General features: G+C 50.0%; 1 protein-coding gene across 6 annotated transcripts in view; it reads right to left on the reverse strand.

The window, feature by feature from the left end:
* The window catches only part of RNF8 (ring finger protein 8), a 780,077-nt gene that overhangs the window by 588,039 nt on the left and 164,561 nt on the right, over nucleotides 1-27,477 (reverse strand). For all 6 annotated transcript variants that reach the window (XM_069608764.1, XM_069608767.1, XM_069608766.1 and 3 more), the window contains exon 4: nucleotides 3,393-3,455. In XM_069608764.1, coding sequence (XP_069464865.1) covers nucleotides 3,393-3,455 — 63 coding nt within the window. The remainder of the gene's footprint in view (nucleotides 1-3,392; nucleotides 3,456-27,477) is intronic.

Below are 27,477 nucleotides of genomic sequence, written 5' to 3' on the forward strand. Positions count from 1 at the left end.
CCTCGCCAGAGTGCAGAACCGAAGAATCGAGGCAGATTGACCGGGCGGTAAACCTTCCTCCGTGGAGCCGGTAAAAAGGCACCAAAGCTGCAGGCCAACATGGGAGTACAAAGAATTTTGTGCCGAGGGTCCTTTCTCTCGACTGCTGCTGCGACATCCTTTCCAGAGTACCTCCTTTCATCACCACAATCAAGGAACAGGAGACCGGGTCAACCGCTGCGGCACAGTGAAAGAATACAGCTGCATCTTCTTCAGCACTCTAAAGGTGCTGTGGAACGCTGTGAAGTACTTAACTCAAGCCATTTAGTTGCTCCTGTGTTGCTTGAGTGCCGATTACGGTGTTCACCCATACCAATAGCCCAGACCTAATGCTCGAGTGCCTTTAGGGAGCCTTTCCCAAGGTCCCTAAAACCTTTACAACCCTCGAAAGCAATATACTTAGTTGTAATCAAGGAATCCTTTGAAACTTTGCCTTTTCTGCTGATGTGCCTTACCTGTTTTCCTTCCAAACGGACTATAGAGAAACCCATATGAGTAATTAGCCCACGAGGTCCCTCTGGCATGTCATTGGAGTACAAATAGAACCAAAGACACTCTCACTGTATTTCAACTGGCCCAAGATGGATGTAGAAATAGAAAAGCACTGCAGAAGCTGCCACACTTGCCAATTGTGTGGCAAGCGGGAAACCAAGAATGTGGCACCCTTAGTGCCACTCCCAGTGGTGGGAATTTACATGGTTGGTCCCCTTGACCCTCCAAACTCCTCACGCAACCGGGTTATCCTGATTGTAGTGAACCATGCCACTAAAGCATGCAAACGAAGGGATAGAATCCAAAGTTGCTCAGGTGGTCCATTAGCCTTCAGGGTTTTGACTTCACCATAGAGCATTGGTCAGGTACCGAACATAAGAATGCTGATGGTCTCTCCAGAAAGTATGACAGACTGGAGCCAGTGATCTACCAAGGACAGGATTAGATCCTCCTATCCCTTAGTCTGGCGGGAAGGGGGACAAGTGTTAGGTATATCGGTTTTCTGCTTAATCTTCTCTCCTTGTGAGACCCCCAGAACATATTGCTAGACTACTGGACCTTTTTCTCGTTCTCCTAAATGAGGCGAGTGTTTTGCCCCTCATTCATTCTTTTTACTCTGAACCCTGGTCATTATCCTTCTTCGCTTTCACCTTTGAGAGATCAGCACACACCACCCCATGTGGAGTACTGAGGGGTTTACTTTGCATCCCCTTTCTTCCTGCTACTGTAACAGTTATGTTACAGTAACAACCCTACAGTTATGGTTGGTGGGAGTGTACATGTTCCATTTCGTGCTGTTTTTGCTCGCAGGTGGTATTCACAGCTGCAACTATGTACTGAAGTGTCACCTTTGGTCCACCATGGTGGCTTTCTTTTTTTCACCATTTCTTGTGTGGATGTTAACTCTTGGGTCTTTCTACCATCCTGGAAGGGGGACATACTGATTTGAGTTTGGTCTTTGGCGGGAACCCCTGTTTAGCCCACCAAGGGTCCAGTGTCTGCGATCCCGAAACTCTGCAATCCTTTGTCTTCCGGTGTGCCCGAAAGGAAGCAGTTCCCACTGGGGGGTTGGCCGTTTTGATTGTACAGCCACCCGCCCCCTTCTATAAACTGCAGGGAGGGTTTTCAGAGGAGGAGTACGAAATGCTAACAAAATGTGAGGTTCCTGAAGCAGAAGGCAAGTCGACCACTGGAACAGACGATCCCAAGACAACCAGAGACGCCTGCAGCCCCTTCCAGCAACTGCTAAGAGACTGCTGCTGTCCTGGCCCCGTTTTCAAATTGCAGAGGAGCTCCAAAGAAGATGACTCTTTCCCTTTGGCTGGTGGGATTAACTAACCATTATACGATCTGCAGAACAAGCCATCCCGCAACGTGCTGTGATCTTCCAGGGCTGCAAACCGCCAATACCAGGGGACCTCCGACCCAATTACAGTGCATTTTCTTCCTGTGATCGGATCGCTCACACCTTTGGTGAGCTCCAGGTGGGGAGGACCAAAGAATCGAGACAGATTGACCAGGCGGTAAATGTTCTTCCTTGGAGCATGTAAAAAGGCACCAACATTGCAGACAGACATGGGAGTACGAAGTATTCCGTGCCAGGAGTCTTTTGTCGCGACTGCTGCTGCAACATCCCTTCCAGAGTCCCTCCTTTCGTCACGAAAACCAAGGAACAGGAGACCGGGTCCACCTCTGATGCGCCATGAAAGAATACAGCTGCATCTTCTTCACAACTCCTCAGGGACTGTGGGTAGTACTTCCCTCCAGCCATTTAGTCTCTCCTGTGTTGCTGGAGTGCAGATTACGGTGTTTACCCATACCAATCGCCCAGGACTAATGTTTGAGTGCCTTTAGGGAGCCTTTCCCAAGGTCCCTAAAACCTTTGAGTCTCAAAAGCAATAATCTTACTTGTAATCAATAAATCCTTTGGAACTTTGCCTTTTCTGCTGATGTGCCTTACCTGGTTCCCCTCCAATCTGAATTTGAAGAAACTCATATATAGATAGGGATGGACTACTGAAGCTTGAGCCCATTGAAAAGTATTACATGTCATTGAAAGTATTGAACTGCTATTGCTGGTTCTGAATAACCCTTTTTATTCCTACAACAGAACATGTTCTCAGTGACTATAACAAGTGATTATTACTTATCATCGAACTCTGCTCATGCACTGTATATTATTGGTTTACTAACCTCAAGTATTGTTCATGTTTTCTAGTGTGTTGATTAGTTGAAATGGTACCTACTTCTCTGAATATAACTTTGTCTTGTGTATATAAAATAAATGTCTATTTTACTATAACTACAGATGTGAGAGTTTCTTTGGTCATACGTATTTACTGAGTTAATTGTACCTACCTACCACTCACATCCTCCTCCTAAGTTAAGACTGGCTGCTCTGCCATTCTACCAAACCTTTGGCTAGTACAGACGTATACTCAGAGTTTGGGCCTGTATACCAAAAGATAGTTTTATAGAGTCTCAACTGTTGGTAGACTTTAGGAAAACTCCTCTAACAAGTGGTACTTGTGTGTGAGAGTGTGTGCTCGGTAGAGTGGCTGAGTGAGTGATATTAAGTGTAGGGTTTAAGTAAGGCAGAGTTAAAGGTAGATGAGAGTGAAAGGAGGGCGTTAGTCAGAATAGATGTCACCCAAGGGTGAGGTGGGCATGCATGTGCGTGCGCTTGCACACCAAGCCAGTTAATTTGGATCAACTGAAGGACACTTATATACTGTTTTCTTTTAATTTATTATTTTATAGAAACAGATCCTGTTGGAGCTCACTTCAAAGCAGTGTGGGGTGAAATACACACATGGAGGTTTAGAGACGAGTCCAAATAGCTTAGAATGAAATTAACTTACTTCCTGCAAAGCTTGAGCAAGCTGGTCCTTTAAGCCGTTGTCCACTTCAGGGCTAAAATCACCCTAGAAATTGAACAAAAATTTAAATTCAGAATAGCATGGTTAAACATTTCAAGTTGCAAGTTATTACCTAGTCATAAAAGTCAATCACCTATATTATAAACATGCATGCATCCTTCAGTTTTTATACTCGCCAGGAGTCCATTTTCAATAGCCAATGGCTAGGGCATATTTTACGCACTGGGGAAAGTGCACAAAAACAAACTGTTAACCACAACAACAACAAAAACATAAACCTCTTTATTATACTGAAACCAGCATCAGTTTCACCAAATCCTGCTACTGTCCTGCTAAGTGTTGACAGGGATAGAGAAATAATAGTTCCTTGGGTTTAGAGCATGAGCAACACACAGGGATCACCAACATCAAAAAAGGGTATTGAAAAGGATAAGACCAAAATGCTTTGATTGCCACAGCTGGACTTAACCAGGATTAAATAAACCCTTCACCAGAAACATTATTGCTACTGTGCTTTGCTAGCAAATATATACACTACGCATAGGCAGCAACATGTTTTTAGAAAGACCATCCTGAACGTTTGTAAAGCTTTCATCACAGAGTATGCCTTGGACACTAAACGAAGGGGCAAATGAGTGGCTAGACGGAAAAACACATTCAAATGTACTGATTTTGCAAACTCTAGGGAATGAACCAGAGAACAAAGAATCTAGATTTTAGCCAGAGGCTAGACAGCAGTGACAATTCATATTGTTGGCTACCGAGAGGAATCCCTGAATGCCACCATCTTTAAAGTTTGATTTTTTTTCCCCCTTAAAGAGTTTCTTGCTATACACTTTGTCTGGCTGACTCCGAGGTTCCTCAGTGCTGATGTCTGGGCACACTGATGTTCTCACTGCTGGCTAGCTGCCTAAAGATTTCCTCTATGCTCCTAAGTCCTGTGAGGTGGTCATGATATGGCAGAAAGTGCTTTAAAAGTAGTAAAGTAACATTTTGGTAACATTCAATGCATAGTAACATAAAATAATACATCGTAAACTTAAGGTGCCAAACTGTCACTGTATACAGAAAGCAAACTCATCTGGCCTCTTCCTACCTTCACCATTTGTCACACATCGACCTGTGCTTTCCATACAGTCTGCTTAGGGAGGTCATGGTATGGTGCAAGGTCATGGTATGGAACAAGTTACTTACCTGTAACAGTTCTCCAGCATGGGTCTGGCATGGATTCACATGCTCATGAATATTCCGTGTCATCAGGCTGTTCATCCTCGGTAAGTAAAGAAAAGCAATACTGCTTTAAAAGCTTGAATACTGCATTTTGCCCGATATCCAATCACTGAAGACCGGGTCATACTGCACCCATCCAATGAAAGTCGCCTCCATGAGTCCCGCCCTGGCTGCCATCTTAAGGCTGCAAGCACATGAGAGAGGATTCACATTTGGACCCATGCTGTGGAACAACAGTTATAGGTAAGTAACTTGTTCCGTCACCAGCATGGGGTCTAGCATAGATTCACATGCTCATGAATACGATTTTTGAGCAGTAACATACACAGAACCACGGGAGGTGGCAAGGCTCAACAGAAGTACAACACTTACCCCGGAACCAACTCAACTCAAGCAAACAGGTTGTGCAGCACTGCTTGACTGACTCTGGACTCCTCCCTGGAATACCCGTCGCCACAGTAGAATCTCAAAGGTTAAGCGTTGACCTCCACGTAGAAGGCCTGCAAGTGTCCAGCAGGGGAAACCCGGAGAGAAAAGCAGTCATAGCAGGGATGGCTCTGGTCGAGTGGGCTCTCGGCCGGCCTGGAAGGGGTTTGTCGGCCAGCCGATGACAGTGCATGATGCAGCCAGAGATGTTGTCTTTATCTGGCAGGGCAACCAGCAGAGCCTGGACGCATTTCACACATGGCTCAACAATAGGATGTCAGAAATACAATTCACCAGGAACAGTAGCCATAATTCAATACATTTTTTGGATTCAACTATTGCAAGCAGTGGGGGGGGGGGGGCTTGGGGCGGAAGGGGGGGTGGGGGGGCTAAAGCTCTACTGCACATTATACAAAAAAAGTACAGACCGAAATATGCTACTACATTTCAGCAGCCAGCACCCTAGGAACCTTAAAGAAAACCTACCCTATGGACAGTATTTGAGGCTCCGTAGAAACTACTCGCGTGTCAGACTACCAACACCGACCTGTGTATCGACACTTGGCCCAGAAACAGGAAATATCTATAATCAACAAATTCTGGCCCATCGTACAAACGAGTCTACCAGGGGAACCACTACCGAGAATTGAAGAAGTCTAAAAACCTTAAGGAGTTCTTAACACATTCATGACTGAAAAAACAGTCCTCAAAGTGCTCAGGAACCTCAGAGATCATGGGATGCCACCCGTGTGGTACCGGTACAGTCTGTAGATTTACTTTGAAGATGAAAACCTTCACAGTAACAGACAGGGTTTGGACCCCGAGACATTTTACAAATTGCAAAACAAGCAAGGTGTTTATGTAATCCTATGCCCCTGTGGCTTGAAATACTTGAGTCGAACATCATCAAGAACAGTGAACAAAAGAATTGGTGAGTACCGTTCAAAAAACAGATGTGAAGTACACACTGCCCACATGATAGCGCATTACATAGCATTCCAACACGGGCCGGACAACATTTTATGGTGGGTGGTGGATGTAGCAACTACCATCACCACCAATGCCCTCCTATACAAAGAAGCCTGGTGTATCACAAGCTCCAAAGTCAAGTGAGTGGTCTCAATGAATTGGTGCCACCATCCACACAAGGATACACTAGTCAGTCCAGGCAGGTTTAGAAATTAGACTTCATGAAGCTGATGGACCCGGTACTGCACCTGGTCACCTATAAGCACAATCCCACTTGCATTTAACAATGCAGGCATCACTGGCCCTCCCCTCTACTGTACTCAGGGTAGCAAATTCGCCTCCAAATAGATTATTACTGACAATTCCACTCTATGTAAATGTGGATTACAGGTGTTTCCCATCACTGGCAACACCTCGTTACATACACTAAACAAACCAAATGGAACTGCAGAATACTATTATTGCATCTCCACTCTCCTCCTGACAAAACCTCAGCACATAGTTTGCCCCGCAGATCATTGCATGAACAGAGAGCACGATCTTGGACCTCGAACCAAATAAGAAGTCAGAGTTAAGAACACAACCTCTAGACAGTACGCCCAAGTGGGTGCACTTATGGCTTTTCCACTTGAACTGAATGTACCCCCACAGTGTTTCAAAAATTATAAGTTACTCATCGTAGTGACCAACGTACTCTTAGTCCATGGTCCCCTTTCCTCCATACTGCATGGGCGTCCCTCGCGAGGTACGGTAGACGGAACCTTTTTCACCAGAAAAATCTTCTTCCCCTCTAAATCTAGAGGCGCGGCCCTGGGAGCATGCGCTGCCCAGACTCCGTTCTCCAGCACCACACCTCAGTCCCCAAAGACTCGTCGACAATAGATTTACCATTTCCTAATGACAACAGATTATTAGGGGGTAGGATGGTGGGACTATGGACTAGGAGTATGTTAGTCACTACGGTGAGTAATTTATAATTACTCTTACGTCCCGTCCCCTTTCCTCCATACTGCATGGGCGATTACAAATGAATGTAGCCCCAGGGTGGAGAGGAGACCCTCCTTAAGCAAAACAGGTTCCGGAAAACCGCCTGTCCGAAAACCGCATCGGACCTGGAGCCAGCATCCAGACAGTAATGCTTGCAGAAAGCCGATGAGTGGCCCATGTGGCCGCCCTGCTTATGACCGGCCAGGGGACATGGCGCTGAAAAGCGATGGCTGTTGCCTTGGCTCTGACCGCATGGGCATGCATGTTCGCCGGAAGGGGTTTATGCTGGCCCCCGTAAGCTTCCTTGATGGCAGAAACTATCCAGTGGGAAATTGAGGCTTTTGAGGCCTGATAGCCTGGCCTGGTGCCTCCAAAAGTGATGAATAGGGCATCTGACTTGCGGAAGCCCTTGGTCCTGTCCAGGTAGAATTTCAGGGCACGCCTGACATCTAGGCAGTGCAGAACTCTCCGAGGCTCGTCCTTCGGTTCAGTAAAGAATGTGGGAAGGACGATCTCCTCGTTTAGGTGGAAGACTGATGGCACTTCAGGTAGAAATGCCGGATGGGTCCGCAGGACCACCTTATCCTTGTGAAAGGGCTCTGAGGCGACCAAGGCCTAGATCTCGCTGACCCTGCGCGCCGAAATAAGGTCTACTAGTAGGGCCGTCTTGATGGTGACCAGCCTGATGTCCGCGGACGCCATAGGCTCAAACGGCTTGTCCGCGAGGGCACACAAGACTAAGTTCAAATCCCACACGGGGTGTGGCTTCCTGATGGGCGGGTAGAGTCTAGCAAGTCCGGCCAGATGTCTCCTGACAATAGGGTTGGAGGAGAAGACCCCTTCCCCGAATTCCTGTAGGCCCCAATGGCTGAGTGGTATGTGCGGCAGGTGTCCACCTGCACGCCCGAGTTGGCGAGGTGCGCCGAGAATGACAGTACATCTTCCAGTGAACAAGCCAGCAGGTCGATATCCTTGGAGTGGGCCCAGTGGCAGAACCTGGTCCATTTACTTTTATACTGGGCTCAGGTAGCCTTGCTCCTAGCCCCTTGAGTGATTTCCAGATTGGCCTGTGATAGGTTGAGGTGGCTGAGCGTCACCTGCTCAGGAACCACACTGCGAGGGCCAGCTTCTGAGGGGTGGGGTGAACGACCCTGTCCCCCCTGGTGTGTCAGAAGATTTGCTGAGCCCGTCGGGAGGATTGGAGGGACCTCGAGAGGCTGAGCAGCTCCGAGAACCATGGCCTGGCTGGCCACCACGGAGCTATCATGAGGATGTTGAGCTGGTGAGACTACTTGAACTTGCAAAGCACTCTGTGAAACAGGAGGCAAACTGGGGGCACTTCTTGTTGTGCCTGGTGGCAAAGAGATCCACCTGGGGGAGGCCCCATCTGAGGAAGATCTCTTAAGCAGTGGGGTCGTTCAGCTGCCACTCGTAGTTGTCCGCTCCCAACCCGAGCCTGTCCGCTTCCAGGTTGTATTCCCCCGGGAGGTGGACTGCCGTGAGGAAAATCTCGTTCTCCAAGGCCCATTCCCACATGTTGATCGCCAGTCTGCACAGGGAAGGGGACCTGGTCTCCCCTTGTTTGTTGATGTAGTACATACTGGTCGAGTTGTCTGTCTGGATGAGGACAACCTTTCCCTTGAGACGTGGGAGGAAGGCCCGGAGCGCTGACCAGATGGCGTTCAGTTCCAGCCAATTGATGTGGTATTCTTGTTCTTGACGGGTCCACATGCCGTGGACCGAGAGATCCTCCAGGGTGGCCCCCCCAGCCCTCAAGGGAGGAGTCTGTGGTAATCATCACCTGAGGGACAGGGGGCCGGAAGGGCTTGCCCATCCGCAGGTTGCAGTCCATGGACCATCATGTGAGGTCCGGGTGGAGAGAGAGATGGGGATCTTGATAATTTCGGCCTGTGAGCCCCTCTCTTGATTCCACAACGCTGCGAAGTGGAGTTGAATCCTCGTCATCATGAGTGTTGTGTGGGGGACGGCCAACAGTACTGCTGCAAAAAGACCCAGAAGATGTTGGTACCACCAAGCCGAAGTAGCGCTTCGGCTGAGAAAGTGGGACGTGGCCCTCCTGATGGCCAAGATCTTGTCCTCCGAGGGGAAGACCCTCTCAGCGCGCATGTCCCAGAAGAGGCCCAGGAAAGTCAAAGACTGTGTGGGTTGCAGCTGTGACTTCTTCAGATTTAGCGTAAAGCCCAGGTCGTGTAGCGTGTTCATCCGTGCATGGGAGGAGTGGTGAACTGCTTCTTGAGATGTAGCCCTGACGAGCCAGTCGTCTAGGTATGGGTATATATGGAGGCCCTGAGCCCGGAGGAGGGCTGCCACAGCATTCATGAGTCTGGTAAAGACCATGGGGGCCGAGTTGAGGCCAAAATGCAGGACCTTGTACTGGAAATGGCAGCCCATGATCCTGAACCGGAGGCAAGAACGAAGGGGTTGCCAGATCGGGACGTGCAGATAAGCGTCCTTCAGATCTAGGGAGCACATCCATTCTCCCCTGCACAATGTTTCCACAATAAAGGCTGGCATAACCATCTTGTATCTCTGAAGAGGTAAGGAGAGGTTGAGGGCTTTACAACTCAGTACAACTCTCAGGCCAGCCTGGTTCTACTTCTGAATGGCGAAGATCCTGGAGTAAAAGCCAGAGCCTCGCGGGGGGGGGGGGGGGGGGGGGGCTGGAGGGAGGAGAGGCAGGAATAGGTAGATGGTACCCCGAGAAGACTACTGACAGGATCCATGTGTCCGCAAAGTTCTGTCGCCAAAATGTGCATGAAGAGCAAGCCTGCCCCCCACAGGCGACACGTGGACCTGGAGGGGTGTGTCAGGACTTCTTACCCTCAGAGGCGGAGGAGGGGACTGGAAAAAGCCCTTGCCCCCCACCCCCTTTTTGAGGCTTGCGCCGACTAGGGGTCGGCAAGCGTTCCGGCTGTCTAGACCTCTGTTCCTGGAAGCCGCGGAAGCCTCCAGATGAGCGACCCTTATCCGAGCGTTGCTGAGATTGGGAGTACGCTTTGGGCGTGGTCTTTGTCACTAAGGATAAAGACTTAGCCGTCAGAGCGGTTTTTCTTTTTGTCCAGCTCTTTGTCTGTGCTGGAGTGAAAGAGGTCACTGCCCTCTAAGGGCAGATCTAGAATGCGTTCCTGGACATCAGGCTGTTCTGGCTGGGGGAGGCCCAGGTATTCCGCCAGGCCCGAGAGACGTTCGTGCAAGGCTCTGGCTGATGATGGTGCGTCGGCGGAGGCATATGTGGTGCCGCTAGAATAGCAGGAAGGACTTCCCTGACTGCGTCCTTGATGAAAGCCCCCATCTGTGGAGACTTCATGAGGCCGAGGAACCTCTCAAAGATCCGGTCCTCAAAGTTCTGTCGCCAGTCCCTGGGAATGAGCCTCCCTTGTGGGGTACGGATGAAAATATAGGCCCTACCTCAGGCCTGGATCGAAGCTTGACGAAGTTCTTGAGATCCTCGCAAGCAGACCGCTGAAAGAGCTCCCTCCACCTTGCTAGCCTGTTCTTCAGCGCTTGCGAGGACAGTGAGCCGCATGCCGAAAAGGCCAGTGTGGGGGTCTGAAGTCAGGAAGAGCCTGTTACAGGATGGGCACCTGCTGAACCCTGACAAAGCCGGGGAGGAGTTGTGGTGTCTGAGGACCAGTACCTAATTGATAAAAGACTAAAGAAGATAGAGGAAGAATACGCGCATGGAATTACATGGCCTAAGCCAAACCCAGGAGCGCTGGTGAATTCGGCCCATTCCCGATGACGCAGAAAAGGGGATTGAGGTGTGGCGCCGGAGGGCAGAGTCAGGGCAGCACATGCTCCCAGGGCCGTGCCTCTAGATTTAGAGGGGAAGAAGATTTTTCTGGTGAAAAAGGTTCCGTCTCCCGTCCCACGCGAGGAACGCCCATGCAGTATGGAGGAAAGGGGACGGGACATAAGAGTAACAGGGTGCACGCCTTACTGGTTCTACCTGTATCACTACACTAGATCCCTAATATGAAGTCCCTCGACAGTAGTGAAACTATACATCATAACAGCTCCCACTAACAGCATCCGAAAGAAGAAACTCTACTCCCTAGGCAACTCTCTTTCAGGCATCTTAATAGCCCTCTCCGTTTGTTCATGTAGCAGTCTGCATACTTGGCTAGTTTTTTTTTTCCAACAATTGTTTTTTTATTACTTTGGCAAAACAAGTCATACAGATTCTTTGATTATTACATACTTTGCAAACTTGTTAAAACATTTAATGGAAGACAACGGCTCTTTATATAGCTAAGACTTAGCGAAAAATACGTTCTTCAAAAATAAAACATTTTTAAGTCCTAACTGAAGAGGGGGAAAGGGGATGGGGACAAGGAGCTGTGCACTCAATAGGGGTGGAAGGCTGTCTGTTTCAACAGAGGAATAGTTTCAAGGGTTCAGTGCGTCTCTATAGCTGGTTTTAGGGCGAGTTCTTCGACTCAGGCCCTTGAGGTGAAGGAGCCTGGATTGGTGGTTCATGGCGGCACAGGAGTGTAGAGGAGCTCGGACACGTTTCTGGCCTGGTTTCTGCTTAGTTCATTTCAGTCTCGAGTTTCCATCCAGCGAAGGGATGGGGGCTGTCTCGCCACTCTCGGGTATTGCTGCACATAGTCCAAAAAGGAGACCCATATGCGATCGAATTTGGGTTTACTGCCTAGTCTGATGGCTGTGACTTTCTCAGCTGCAACAATTTTGTGGATGGACCCTCCGGATTTTCCCAGAGTCTGGCGATAGTGATTTTGGCAGCAGTCAGAAGATGGGAGCAGAGGTCCGCCAGAGAACCTGTTAGGGGGGAATTGGCCATCTCCTGTCACCCCTAACAGCACAATTCCTGGGTCCCAGGGGATGGCGAGTCCAGTAATTCCTTTAATTTGTTCCAAAATATTCTTCCAGAATAAGGTGGCTTTCGGGCAAGACCAGAAGAGGTGGAACAGGGTTCCTCGGTCCGAGCACCCCCTCCAGCATTGAGCGGAAATGGTTGAGTTACACTTGTTTAGGCTTGCAGGGGTTATATACCATCTGTAGCAGACTTTAAATGCACTTTGTTACGCATTTTGAGCTTTTCTGGGCGCGGGACCAGATGTGGTGCCATTCCTCAGTTTCAATCGGTCTTCCGATGTCTTCTTCCCATTTCAGCATGTATGGTTCCTTTTTAGCTGGGTCTGTTCTGTCCAGAATTTTGTACAGTGCAGAGATTTTTCCCCCTCGGAGGGTTTGCTAAGAGGGTAAGTTCTAATGCCGTCAGCTCTCTATTACCCTGTTTTCTGACCTGTGGATTCGACAGCCAATGTCTCAGTTGCGTATAGCGAAACACTTCAGTTTCCGTGATCTTGAATTTTGCTTTACACTCCTCGAAGTTTAGGGGGAGGCCATTCTCGAAGAAATCTGATATGGTTTCCAAGCCCCCGGCCCTCCACTCCATGAACTGGTTTGGTCAGACTCCGGGAGAGAAGTCTGGGTTGTCCCAGATTGGCGCAAGGGGACCCATTGCGCCTCTGCAATTCCACCGACGGGCTGCCGCTTTCCAGTTGGCGACCGCGTTTCTTGTTGCTGGTAGGGGGCCCAGGTCTTGGGTCCTTTTGGGCTCTTTGGAGTGGGGAAGAGATATCAGTGGGGTCTTGCTCCAATCTGCCTCCAATTGTAATCACAGAGGGCAGTTAGCTTAGAGCTTCCAGGCGAAGGCCGGGGCTAGCTGGGCTGCGAGGCAGTACCTCGCAACATCTGGGACCCCTAGGCCACTCAGGGCAGTACTTCGGAGCATGATGCGTTTCGGGATGCAGGACTTCTTTCCCTCCCAGACCAGGTTCAAGATCTCTCCTTGCAGCTTTCTTAGGGCTTTCTCCTGGATCGTCTCTGTCAGAGCTTGAGCGTAATATAGCAGTCGTGGAGTTAGATTCATTTTTATCGCCGTGATCCGGCCGAACCAGGAGATTTCTTGTTTTTTCCAATCGATGGATGTCATTTTTCAAGTCCCTGAAGAGTGCTGGAAAATTTGTCTTCTACAGCTTCTCAGTTCTGTCGGTTATCTGAACGCCCAGATAGCTGATGTCGCTTCTTGCCCAGGGGATCCGGAACTCCGCTTCGAGGTTGGATTTGGACTTCCTTGGGATATTGGTGCCCAGAGCCACAGATTTGGAGATGTTTATTGTGAACCCTGAGGCTGCACGGAATTCTTCAAGTATTTGCCATAGTGCGCTTATTGATTCTGCTGGCCGGGTGAGTGTGAGGAGCACATCGTCCGCAAATAGGGCGATTTTGTAGGAATTTTTTTGGATCGTGAGGCCATGTATAGATGGATTACGGCAGATCCTGTCCGCGAATGGCTCATTGATAGGGTGAAAATAAGTGGGGAGAGTGGACAACCTTGCCTCGAGCCTCTGGTTATGTTTATCCTACTGGCTTTGGCCCCGTTGAGGCGCAGTTTTGTGGAAGGACTTTGGTAGATGGCTAGGATCCATTTTACGAAATTTGGGCCGAAGCGCCTTAGGATTTTCTCCATGTAGCCCCAGTCAAGCATATCAAATGCCTTATGCGCATCTAAGGAGAGGACTGCTAGCTTTGAGCCCAACCTGTTCGCTGAATCGATGATGTTGATGGTTCTGCGGATGTTATCTTGGGTGCCCCATCCTGGTATGAAGCCTGTTTGGTCTGGATGGATGATCTCCGGGAGGGAAGGGGCTAGCCGATTTGCCAGGATTTTGGCAAGTATTTTCACATTGTTGTTCAGGAGCGTAATGGGCCTGTATGATGCGCATTGCGTACGGTCTTTCCCTGGTTTAGGGATCAGTACCGTTATCGACTCGTTCATGGATGCGGTCGTGGTGCCGGCGGAGAGGAATGAATTGAACAGGTTTGCCAGTTGTGGTCCTAGCAAGTGAGGACATTTTTTGTAGAATTTTGAGGAAAACCTGTCTGGCCCGGGCGTTGTGTTTTTCAGGTGGCGGATTGTTTCGCTGACTTCCTCCGCTGAGATCGGGGCCTCCAGGTCAGCTTGTGATGGAGGTGGCTTTGTCTTTGGGATCGGGGCCAAAAATTGAGTGATGGCTTAGGTTAGCGTTGGGGGTCCGGCCATGATTTCCTTGTGGTGCTGCACCATTATCTCAAGTTTTTCGGGGTCCAGATGACGTAAGGAACCGTTTTTGTCCAGCAAGGCTTGGATGTGGTTCCTGGTCTGGAGCTTTTTCAGTTTGTGTGCTAAGAGCCGATACGCTTTATTACTGTTAAGGTAGTAGTACTGTTTGGTATAGGTTAATGCTCTGCGGCTCGGTCTACTAGGTGGATCTCCAACTCTCTTAGCTCTTTTTAGTTCATGGTGCGTTGTTTTCATGTAACGGTGTTTGAGCTTATTTTCTAATTCTGTGAGTCTTTCCTCGAGCTTTTGTTGCTTCAGCAGGTTTTGGTGCTTGAGTCTAGCTGTTGAGTCCATCGCCACCCCTCGGATCACTGGTTTCATGGTGTCCAATACTGTTGCCATTGAGGAGTCTGGGGTTGTGTTCTCAGTGAAGTAATTCTAAATCTCCTCCGTGACGTCAGAGCTGGCCGCTATGTCGGTGAGGATGTAATCTTGCAGCTTCCATTGCCTCTGGATAGGTTCCGGGACTCCATGAAGCAGCAGAGTCATCGTAACTGGCGCGTGATCCCCAATTGCAGTAAGTCCTATTGGAATGTTATCCACGCAGGGGGCCCAGTTGTTAGCGGCTAACAAAAGGTCAATACGCGAGTAGCCTCTGTGTACATGTGAAAAGAAAGTGTTGTCCCTTTCTCCCTGGTTGCGTAATCTCCATTTGTCGATTGTCTGTTTCCCGCAGGAATTCAGCTAAGGCCAGGGATTTGCCAAAGTCTTCCCTCGAGGCTGGAAGAGACTTATCCACCTTCGGATCTGGGGGAATGTTGAAGTCCCCGCCGATTAGCAAGTGGCCTACAGAGAAGGCCGTGATAGTTGGGAGGAGGCTATGGATGAATTGGTCTTACTCTTTGTTTGGTGCGTAGATTGCTACCAGGGTAATCAGTAGTTCGACTAGGAGGCCCTTCAGGAGTAGGAATCTGCCCTCTGGATCTCTTTTGGTGGTGGTTTGTGTTAGTGCGAGGTCTTGACCCAACAATATAGCGACTACTCTCTTTTTCTGTGTGACCGAAGAGAAGTAGCATTTTGGGTAGTTTCGGAACCGTAGTCGCTTTTCGTCTTCCGCGATCAGATGGGTTTCCTGGAAGAAGACAATGTCCGCGGATAATTGGTCAAGTTTGTGCTCCACTGACTTCCGCTTTCTTGGTGCATTAAGCCCCTGCACATTCCAGGTCGTAATGGTTAGGGTTTTGTCTAATGAACCCATCCTTTGAGATCTAGGTAGGTAGGTTCGTAGTTTTCCTTGAAGATTTCTTGTTCCTTGTCTTCCGGTGCTGAGTTCCTCCGTTCTTCCCTCATTGTGAGGTTCTCCTCTACTTCTCGATCCCCACTCCCCACCCTCCCCCCACACCCCCCAAACAACAAAAAGGTTTCCGGACCAGCCTTCGACCAACGGGGCATACGGCCGGACCGGTGTGATAACTCTGCTTGGAGGCAAACATTGCCTCTTCTGTTGGCCAGTAAACATTCAGGTTGAGGTTAGAGAGTCCGTTTGATAGAGAACACTTGAGGCTCTTCGGTACTCCCTCACAGGCAGTGAGCTATCAAGCCGGGAAGGATCAGGCCCCCCCCCCTGGTCAGGGGGCCCAGGTAGTCAGGGCCACCCACTCAGCGGTTAGTGTCCCATTTTGGCTTGCCCGGTGGGCCTCGGGGTCTGCGGCGCCCCAACATTTTGGACCAGGCTCTGGTGGCGTCTCCACAGGATCTCCCCGGGGCCACCGCGGCTTCAGGGAGGGACCTCTCCTCACTCCCCGAGTTCATGAATCGCTCGGCGTCTCTTGGGGACGGGATTGTCCAGGACCTGCCCTCCCAATTGAAGATTAGGGAAGTGGGGAAGCCCCACCGATAGGCAGTTTTCCTCTCACGCAGCCACTCGGCGAGTGGCTTGAGGGCGTTTCTTTTTGCGAGGGTGGTCGCATCTAGGTCCTGGTACAGGGATATTTCGGCGTCTCGGAAGCCAATTCAGGCGGAGCTTCTGGCTTCTTGCATGATTTCTTCCTTGACTTTGTAGCAGTGAATTCTTGCTAGGACATCCGGCGTACCACTTGCGTTTTGTCTGGCTTTGACCCTGTGGACCCTATCCAGTTCCAGGGGAGCTCCGTCTGGGAGCGTTAGAATGAAGCGAAAAAGGGCATGGACATCAGTGTTGAGTTCTTCGTCAGGTACAGAGTTTGGAATTTCGCTCAGGTGGATATTGTTGCGCCTAGACCTGTTTTCAGTTTCTTCTTGTTTGTTCTCAAGGGCTTTGCACCTGGCCTCCAGCGCGGAGAGTCTGTCAGCCCCTTCCCCGATCTCGAAGTTTTGCTCGAACAGGGTGGTTTCAATTTCTTCTGTTCTAGTCTCGACTTCCCCCACTCTCTTGTCCAGGGAGGAGATTTTGCCCTTTAGTTGTTCTGTCCCTTTTTGGTACTCTTTGGTTATGGCAGAAAGGAGCTCTTGGAGGTCAGCTTTAGTCACTGCCTGTGTTGGCGGTTCAATGTTGGAGACCGGTGGGGGACCCGAGGTGTCGTTGCGCTCCTCTTTCTTTGTTTTTTCTCCCATGTTGTTGGATAGCAGGGTCGCAATGTCGGATGGAAGATTTCGGGTGTCTGGACATTGCCTCTTGTGCCTTGAGCGAGATCTTGTCCACCCCCCCGCCCGGGATGGATGGTTATGGACCGCCCGGGGCCTCCTTTTGACCTCGATTCCCCGACTGGACGGATCCGTGTGGGGTATTTGCTGTAGAGTGGGCCCGGTGGACGCCTGCTATGTTATCCCAGTGACTTGGGGTTCCGGCGGTGGCGATGGCGGCGCTGGTGGTGGAAGAGGACTGTGGGCTGCCCACAGGAGGGTCGCTTCTCCGAAGGCTGAGCAGAACCTCTAGGGGAAAGACTCCCAGGGCATCGGGAGCCGCGGGGCCAGGGAGCTCTTCTGTGTTGCGGCAGGTGCGGCCCTACCTTCCTCCCGGAGCTTTGGGTGTCCCTTGTGGCGGCCTGTTGCGGGGTGGACTCTCACGCCCCCAGCACCAGCCGGGCTGCCGGAGGCCCCGAGCCACCTGCGGATTCTGCAACTGTAGGGGCTGGTGAGCTGTTTGAGCCAGAGCGGCGGGGGGGGGGGTAGGTGCTTGCCATTCTCCCTCCGGTGGGACTGCTGCTTTCCCTCGAGTAGCGGCTGGAGGAAAGTCCGCTGATGGTGCTCCCCCAGGCTGTAGTTGGTAAAGAGTCCTTGAGTTGAGGGCGGGAGGAGTACTCTCGCGCTGCCGCCCTGCATAACGGGCCTCGTGCTGCCGCCACCACTGGCCTTTGGTCTCAGTGCCTAAGCCTCCCCGCACCGGGAGGATTCCCAGGCCTCCGTCTGGGGGAGGGGCCCGCTCCCCTCACGGTCGGACGCTACACCAGCACAGGTGCGTCCCGGATCGGGGGTGCGGGATGGCTCCGGCGGCTGTCGCTTCAGGACAGCAGATTGGGATCGGCTCTGCTTCAGGCTACCACTGTTCCCGCTCGGTTTGGTCGCTGGTAAGGAGGGCGGGTTACTCCATTCTGCTGACCGCCATCTTGGGTTGTCCCTCTCGCGCCGGGGGTGGAGGGGTGGGGGGGGGGGGGGTTTGGGGGGCTTACGGTCAAATTCGGTCCTCCTCCAATTCAGCGCAGCAAAAACGAGGCATGGGCATCCCCAGCCTTACGGCTCTGCGGTAAGCGGATTTCGTTTGCGAAAACCGTAGTTTACTGGGGCATTTCTGGTAAACACACAGTCGCAGCCGGGAGCTCTCACCGGACCAGACTGTTCACCATGGCGCCAAGCCACGCCCCCACTTGGCTACAGTTTAGCCAGCAGTTATACCTCGCAATAATTCTGATTTTTGGTGTTCCCATTAGGGACCGCACCAACCAGGTCCAGATTAAGGCACACTATATAAAGAAGTGTCAGGACTCAAAAATAGGAAGACCTGCCCGGAACTATTTGCTAATAAATAGTGACGTCAACCAACACGGAGTAGACTAACACTAAACACCCCAGGTCTCCTTGACTAGGGACCTTTGAGGAGTACACTTCCACCAGAATTCTGTTTAACAAATATTCAAAATGAATATTGGAACAATAGGTGTAATTACAAGTGCAGAAAAACGTTTTAACTTTTAAATGTTAAATGTTGATGACATACATAGCTCATTACACTTTTTCTCTACCATATGTAATGTCTTGTTAAAGGAACCTTGTTTGTACCTACATATGAATTGTTGGTCTGTATATGAATTCAAGCCTTATGAATTGAAAGTACTTTTAGAAATGAATGCACGTCACCATATATGAAATTTTGGAATATATGAATATGAGCAGAAACACAAGATGTTGAACTCTGTTAATGTTTTACACTGAATGGAAAAGCAAATTCGGTCGAAATAATCTTGAAAAATGAAAAAGAGGATGGGGATTGATGTACCATTACCTTGCAACTAAAAGAATCACAAATAAAAGGTAAAAAAAAAAAAAAACAGTAAGAAATTGAATGCACACTACTGTGCTCCGAAACAAACAGACTAGGACAACTTTACGTTATATAGCAGCTGGTGAGCCACCTGGATAGGTTGGCCTTGGGTAGGGCCTTCCCCTGATTCACAGGACCAAAGTTCACAAAGAGCTGAGAAGTCTTCCGGAAATCCTTCGAGAAGGCTACATAGACCTTCAATGCACGAGCACCGCCCAGCATATGAAGTGAACGTTCAGCAGTCGTAACAGGATTTGGGAAGAAGACTGTACTTCAGGTTTGTTGAGGTGGAACACAGACGGAACTTTCAGCATGAAGGTAGGGTGGGTGCATAGCACCACCCTAGTAGGTTGCAAAGATAAAGTAGGGGGCTTTGCATGAAAGAGCCCGAATTCACCCAAATCCGACTGGCTGAAGTAATTGCTACCAGGAGCGCAGTCTTCCATGAAAAACAGTAGCACAATGTAATGGTGCAAATGGATGTCCCATGAGCTTTGCGAGGACAACATTGCGCTCCCACATAGGGGCGAGAGCTTTCACTGGAGGAAAAGACCTAAAGAGACCTTTCATGAATTCCTTGACCAGTCTGTGAGACCATAACAATGGCTTTGTAGACGAACGGGTGTATCGTGAAATGGCCGCAAGATCCACATTGATGGAGGTGTAAGCCAAACCAGGCTTGGCCAGCGAGAGCAGGTACAGCAAGAGCAGAAGCACGCAGCGGTGTGATGCCTTGTGCCCTGCACCACACTTACGTGTTTCCATTTGTGACTGTAGCACGATAGAGTAGAGGGTGCTCTAGCCTTAGCAAGAATAGCTTTACATTCCACCAGAAGGTCATAGTGGCCAAACGCTAAGGCTGCTGGAACCAGGCCGTGAGGTTCATCGACGCTGGATCATGATGTGGGATGGTTCCGCTTTCTCTAGAGAGCAGGTTGGGAAGAGGAGGCAGCCTGATGGCCAGCGCCTCCGATAGGTGGAGCAGGTCCAAGTACCATACCTGGTGGGGCCACACTGGGGCGATAAGTATCATCTTGCAGCGGCATCTTTTCAAAGTGCTGATGACTCGCAGCAGGAAGGTGGAAATCTGAGGACAAGCGTACAGGAATTGACCTCTCAGATGGGAGGAGCATGCGTCCCCTGTTGAGGAAACCTGCTTGCATTTGGAGTTCGCTGCCGTGACAAATAGACTGATCTCCGGACAACCCCATTGGCGGAACAGACGGGTTACTTGGCCCTGCTGCAACTCCCCACGATCAAACCAAAGCTCTCTGCTGAGGGCATCCACTATGGTGTTCTTTAGAACTACTAGGTGAAAGGGTATGAGGAACATGTACTGAAGGATCACCCCACCATTGGATGGCTTGCCTGAATTCAAGGTTGAGCTTCAACTTGTCTGACCAATTGCCCGTTGCCTTATGCCACCTGCAGTCCAGAAATGCAGCATGCAGAATGGGATCAGATGTATGCAAGAGGACATTATGCCCATCACCTACTTGATGACCAGGATGGTTGCCGATTTGATGGTGGATAAGACGATGTACCTTTCCAACGATGGCCAATACCCGCTGTGCCGAGGGGAAGCTAGGAATGCCACTGTGTCGAGACGTGCCCCCAGAAACAGAACATCCTCTGATGGCTTTATGTACAATTTCAGATAATTGATAGAGAATCCGAGCTCTGTTAGCAGGTGCATGGTGTCCTGTGTGAGTTGCACTGCCCGGCTCCGAGAACGTGACTGGACAAGCTACTCGTCTAGTTACGGGTAGATGTGTATGCCCTTGAGAGGTAGATGTGCTGCCACCGGAGCCAGCCACTTTGTGAACACCCTTGGTGCCGACTTCAGGCCGAAGGGCAGCGCATTGAATTGGTAGTGATTCCCCAGAACCACAAAGCGAAGAAACTTTCAATGTTTTGGATGAATGGAGACGTGAAAGTAGGCATCTACCAGATCAAGAGTGGTCATGTAGTCCCCTTCCTCCAGCTTGTTGCAACATGACCATCCAGAACCTTAGGTATTTCTTGAAGCATCTCAGGTCCAGGATTGAGCACCACCCCTCCGACTTCTTTCTGACCAGAAAGTATCTGAGTATGCTTCGGAGCTCCTGAGTCGCAGTGGGACAGGATCTATTGCACCCGCTGCTAGCATGGATCGTACCTCCTGGAGCAACTGGGCAGTGTGTTGTTTCTTTCTCGTTACAGGTGGGATATGAGGGCACTGGAGTTCGAACTCCTTTCTGCAGAATGTCCAGCACCCATTCATCTGTGGTGATGTTTTCCCAGGCATCAACAAGATTTAACAGACGGCCTCCCACTGGGGTGCGGAAGTGGGGACCTGGGCCCTGGCCCAAGTCAGGCCTGCTACGTTGCAGCTTTCCCTGCAGGTACAGACAACGCTGCAAACCTCCACCGAAAGCCTGGGACTGACCTCTGACTGACCTCTGTAGGATTCCTGAGCCGTGGAGCGGCAAGGCTGGAGGTAGGAAGTGGAGGGAGGTGTATCCTTTTGAAGACCGTGCAAACGTACTCCTGGAGGACCGAAAGTAAGGAGAGCGGCACTGCAGCAGGGTTCCTAGGGACCTTGCTGTCTGTGTCCGTTTAGATGGCCTGCAGCGTTTCATACACTGCCTTTCCAAATTGATTAACGCTGTCAAAAGGCATATCCACTAACTTGGCCTGAACATCCGGCCTAAAATTGGTAGCCTTCAGTCAAGCTTGACGCCCGAGCGCTACACCATTTCCCCTTTGGTGGAAGCCAGAATCCGCAACATCCATAGCCACCGTGAAAGCATGATCGGAGGCTACCCCCATCCTGAAATAGTGCCCGCGCATCCATCCTCTTGTTGTCCGGCAAGAATTCCAGGAGTGGGCCTAGTTTAAACCACAACTCCCTATCATAACAGTCTAGAATGGCTAGAGTGTTGGCAGCCTTGATGGTTGACACTGCAGTATATATATGATGGGCTTCCCTGATGCATCTTTATTCTTACCTTCTTGGTCCGGCCAGAACATAGACTTGTAGGACTGTTTCGCTGATTGTTTGCTCGCATCAGCCGAAACCACTGGTTCCGGGGATGGCTGCGAGTGGAGATATTTGGGGGCAGAGTACAGCACCCTGTATGTTTTCTCTAACCGGTCTGGCTTCGCTGGTGCGGAGCTTGGTGACTTCATTAGGGCCAGGCCCTCTTCCCACACCTCATCCAGCAACGGGACAGATCACATTGTTTTCCTGGTCGAGGTAGGTCTATGGTACAGGAAACCTTCCTTACACTTCTCCTCTGGTACCAATAGGGCAGATGCCCTCGCCATCATGGAATGGAATGGAATGACCCAACTTCATCTGGAGACGACGCTCTGTGGGTATCATCCGCACCTACTGACTCCCCATTGGCTGGGACAAAGCCATCAAAGTCATCCGTGTCTGTTGCGCCAGTGTCTGTTTGTTGCCGTATCAGTGTGCAGCGCATCGCCTCGTAGTGTTGGAACAGGCGGTGGTAACGGTGGTTACCTAGGGGTAGCCGAGCGATACCTGTATAGGGGCCTTGGAGGGCTGTACCTAGGGTCGCTCCCGGATGGGCCTGCTATGGGTGGTAGTCTCTGTATCTCCGAGACCAGAGCACTGTGAAGATGTCCTGGGACATATCACTTGGAACTTGTGGAGGGGCCCAGAGCCCTCCCAAGGAATGCTGGTGTGCCTCAACGGGCATGGATGCCTTGGCGAATCCATGCCTAAAGGGCTGTAGCCACCTGCATCCAAGCACTCGTGCTGTGTCTCGCCGTCAGAGCTAGTATAAATGGCCAAAGGACCAACTGAGCTCTCTTCCATACAGGTCTCCTAGTCTAGCTACCTCCCTCTGGAGCGATCACTTTGGTGGAGTGGGCTCTCGGCCACAAAGTGGTTGGTTCGCCAACCGGTGACAGTGTGTGATGCAGCTGCCTTGCAATGGAAGCCTTGGACAAGGTCTTCCATTGGTTCACAGGACCAGAGGAAACCCTCCTTCTTGGTTTCCTCTGGCACATGCTGGAAAAGCTTGGAGGCTTTGGCGACCATGGAATGGAACGACCCTGCCCCATCCAGTGGGGGCGCCCTAGGCTAGGGAGACCCGGTCGTATCCATCCCCGGGTCCACTGGGGGAGAGGGCGCCCAACGCGGATTTGGAGGCTGAAACACGGGGCGTCGGATGATGCTTCCTCTTCTGTGCTGGAGGCTGGTCAGATGCCTTGGGGGGGGGGAGGGGAGGTGGGTGAGGAGAGACAGCATCCTCTTCTCTGGCGTGGCCGCAGACTTCGCCAAAGTCATTGCGGCAGTCTATCACCTTGGAACCAAGGACACCTTATGCGCTGTGGGGGATACCTTTATGGGGCCAGCCTCTTTTGCCTTCGTGAGAGAAGCCGCCACCAGCTTCATCGTCGACAAAGACTTATCCTGAGCCGATTGGGCTTTCTTGGGCAGATCGGCCGTCTTCTCCTCTGTCCCTGGCCTCTCCCGCAGCTACTTGTAGGACGATTTCCTTTTGGAGGAGGAGCTCGATCGCTGGCTGGCAATTGAGGAAGATGGTGATGTCGATCGCGCCCAGTGCGTCGCAGGACCCGCTTGCGCTGCGACCCCAGCGGAATCGGATGAGGCGCCCTCAAAAGGACTTGGAATCTGCTCCATGGACTGGCCGGGCCTGGGAGAGGCATGATCCTGCTCAGAGCATGGGGTAGAGGCCTTGGCGTTCAGCTACGCCGCCAGTCTACTGTGCCTATCCTTCGCCGTCTACTTGGGGAAGCCGAAGCAGATCTCGCACTCTCCTTCCTTGTGGTCCGGATGAAAATAGAGGCATTGGAGGTGCTCGTCTCCCACAAACACGTTCAGTATTCCGCACTTGGTGCAGGGCCTGAAGAGAGATGTTCCTTCCTTCCTTCTCCTGTGTCATGGTCGGAGGGCGTGAGGTAGGCCCGATGGGCTTCTGGAAACTTTGACGATCTTCGCCCTTGAAAGGCGCTGAAATTCACTGACAACGGATCCCCGCTGTCGGCAGATGGAAAGAAGAGCACATTGGCTCTTTTACAATAAAAATAGAATTTTTTTCCATCGAAAAAAGAAAGTAAAAAAACATAGAAGTAGCTCACAGAGCGAAAACAAGAGGACTCCCAACACTGAAGCATGCAGTAAAAATCTGAAGATGGCTGCAAGAGGAGGCGTTGGGGAGAGGACTGTCATTGGATGGGGGCAGTATGACCCAGGGGACAGTGATTGGTTTAAATGAGAAATACAGTTTGAAAGTGAGAATGTTTTTTCTTTTACCGAGGATTTCCCAGGCTGACAACAGGGAACATTCGGGAGCACCCCATGCTGGAGAAAAAACTCAACCTTTTTTTTCATCATGGTATCACTCTATTACTGTGCTAGTTTGAACACTGCATTCCCATGCCGTCTGTTACCAACAACCTTCACCTTTATGCAGCGTCAATTCTGGACTACACCATTCTTGGCTCAACATATCGCGACAGCCAGGCGTATAAGCCACCAAACTTCCAGGATGCCCCAACAAAAGCATCCAACATTACATTGTGTACCAACTGACAATTCTCCCCATTTGCCTTGGAGAAACAACCCAATTATCACAACACAAGCATATTTACTTAACAAGTTTAGTTAACTGTCTTGTGTCAGAATTTTGATTATTTTTTTTTGGCACATATTTAAAGAGGCTCTACAAAAAGAAATACTGAATCAAGAACAACAAAATTGGTGACTTGCAGCAATTTTCCTAACACTCGTGTATGTAGTGTTTACGGGACACAAGTGTGTATATATAGGACAAGTGGTACCTACCCAGTAAGAATCTTTGTGGTTTGTATCAGTTTAGAGTCTCATGGTTTCATAGCCCTCCATCTAGTAGTTGGTCCAGAATAGTACAAGTTGTTTACTTACAAACTAAATGTGTGTCGGCCAGAGTCCTACAATCCCTATCCTAAGTGTTACGGTACCTCCAATTCTTCACATTTTGACGTGCTCAGATTTTAGGAGCGTTTGTCCTTCAGCTTCCATGTAGGGAGGAAGCATGGACGTATGCGAGCAATACAAGCCACAGAAAGACTACGACTGGTGTTAGGAAGCGAGGGCAGCCATCCCAGGACTCAAGGTTCAGATGCGGCAGAGGCGTAGCAGTGCGTTGCAAGGGGAAGACTGCAGTGGGGGGGGTGCCAACAGAAGCAGTATTGTAATAGATTATGCAATTGGAGGTGGATTGTATCAGACAGTGAAAAGCCATTTTAGGAGACCAGCAGCCATCTTCAAATGGAGGCCTGCCGCTGAAGCCAGGGCAGCAAGCCCAAGTGCCCAGGTGCCCCTATAACAAGACCCGGACATTCCAGAGTACAGGTCAGTCCCAGGACACCGACCATGAAGCTGTTAGATCGTCAATCCATCAGAAAGTTCATAGCAGAATACCTCAGACCGCGGTGATTTGTGCTGCGAGGTGCCAGGGAGGGAAAGTAACACATTTAAGCCCAGGGTGGGAAGAACTGGAACGTGTCTGGGATCGCGCTGGGGTTTAAAAGATCATGTGACCTTCAAAGTACCCACCGCACCCATGACTGCAGTACCAGGTGTACATTAGGACACAGATAGAGAGTGAGGGGCTTTTGTTTTTCTAATTAACAATCACGCAACGTGACACCCAGTGACGTGCAAAGAAGGGGCCCACGTGGAAGGAGATGGACAGGAGAAGCTGGGACCAATGGCCTGGAATCCCTTATGGAACAGGTCCTATATGGAAAGGGTTGCGCCAACAAGCCACTTGGATTTGTAGCCCATGCAAAGGACTCATTGATGACGCTGCTTGCCTTTATAATCTTTTGCTTATGCGGTTCTTCAGAGCGCTCTGTGGCAGGAGAGTTCTTTGCTATCACGTACTTGTTTTTTTATGAGAATAAACCGTGTTCTCCTTGTAAGAGGTTTGTGGCCCTTTTTCCCCTAGTGGGTTTCACTTTCTTTGGTGTGAATGTTGATGGGTTTCTTTAAATTTTTGGTGGCCCGACGTGATCCCCAGATGTTCTGCAAAAGACAGAGGCTTCCAGGGCGCATCTCCAGAGGGGCTGCGTCCACCTGCAGTGACCAGTCCCAAGCGCGCAACCCGCAGCGGTGTACAGGAGCCGTTTTCACAGATTTCCGGTCTGCTCTTTGGAGCAGGACACAGCCTCTCGGAAGGTACAGGCAGTTATTGGGACCCCGTGATAGAGGAGCTCAGGTGAACATGCTGATTGAAGTACACCACTTGCGTGCAACGACAATAGGGGTGGGGGGTGGTAAGAGGAAAGTGGGAGAACGGGAAGAATGATATGTGGGGAATGGTGAATGTAGAAGGGATGGAGTGAGAGCGTGCGATAGACTGATGTGGAGTGGAGTAGAATGGTGTGTTAAGGCCACATGGCAATTTTTCTTACTCTTTATTATTATCGTTATATAAGGAGAGAAACAGAAGCGGGGGAACCTTTCAGAGACAGGGGAGAAGATGGCGCCATATCTTTAAGTGTTATAAGAGAACAAAAGAAGTAGGGGTTCCGTATAGAGAGCTCAGATTCCTGTGCCCAATACATTCTGGGTGGGGGAAATCAGAAGTAGCAGTGGTTATTTTAGCTTATTATTTTAGTGTTTCAATCTGATTTTTGCATATCTGGTGGAGGCCACGGGAGGGCTTATGAGAAAAGCATTGTGGGTGTGTGGCATGAAGTGTGTATGTGTGTGCAGAGGGATTGTGTGCAGGGGGTGACTGGGGAGGGAGTGTGATGGACTGGTAGGAATATATACGACAAATCACATTTTTGTTTACGGTTTAATATTTACGAGAGTATAAGGATTGACAATATGGGAGTGGTTACTCAGTTGTAATATATGTGCAGTGCACTGCCGTTGTATAAAAGATTGAAAAAAAAACCATTGACAGTGGGTGGCGGGAACGCAGGCAGGTATGCCCTGCCCATGGCCAGAGCAGGGCACGAACGATAGGGGAATATTGGAACACATGTCCACGTTCTTAGCAGCAAATGAAAAAGGAAAAAGCTTATTTATATAGCGCAAGGACAGAGCCTGCCAGCATAGAGGTGCTAGACAAGACTTATATACACAACAGGTGAAGAGGGAAACAGCTCGGCTCAGACTAATCAAAGTGGGAATCAGTAAACAGTTAATCAGCGGGAATGTTCTGTCTTCAATCCCTTTTTAAAGACAGAGAAGGATGTTCAAGCTCGGAGGTGGAGAGGACGCTCATTCCACAGGCTCGACGCTGCGTGCGGAAATTACCCTATTGACACACAGGAGCGTTTGGAGTATCGCGTCTCCAGAATGAAGGTGGTGTTTGAGCGCAGTGTCCTGTGAGCAGGAAACCAGAGAAGATATTTGGCCAGATAGTCTGGGGCCAGAATACCTTACAAAGGTATTGCTCTGTAATGGACTGAAATTCAAATTTGGCAGAGTCCATATCGGAGCATGTCGCTGAAGGAGTTCCATTTGCTCCGATCCCAATGTTCAACTTAGTTGAAAGATGCTCATCATGGCCTGTTGGATAGATGTACCCCAACTAGAATCTTTTATCATCTGTGAGGGAACTGGGCAGGGATTCTCCAATTCTTTGAGAATTTTAAACAGCTCCCCTGAACTGGAAGCTGCTCCAGAGATTCTTTGATCGTAAAAGCATTTTATTGCATCCAGAATAGCCTTTTTATATGCTTTTGTTGAGTTAGAATAGATAGTTTTCTGCTGATTGTTTTTTTTCCCCACTGTTTCAGCACCCAAGACTTAGATATTCGTAAAGAATGAATATCAGGAGAGAACCATTTGTTGTTTGGTCTGTCTTTAG

Source organism: Ambystoma mexicanum, chromosome 4q (assembly GCF_040938575.1).
Source record: "Ambystoma mexicanum isolate Mex_15411 chromosome 4q, UKY_AmexF1_1, whole genome shotgun sequence".
Lineage (NCBI taxonomy): Eukaryota > Metazoa > Chordata > Amphibia > Caudata > Ambystomatidae > Ambystoma > Ambystoma mexicanum.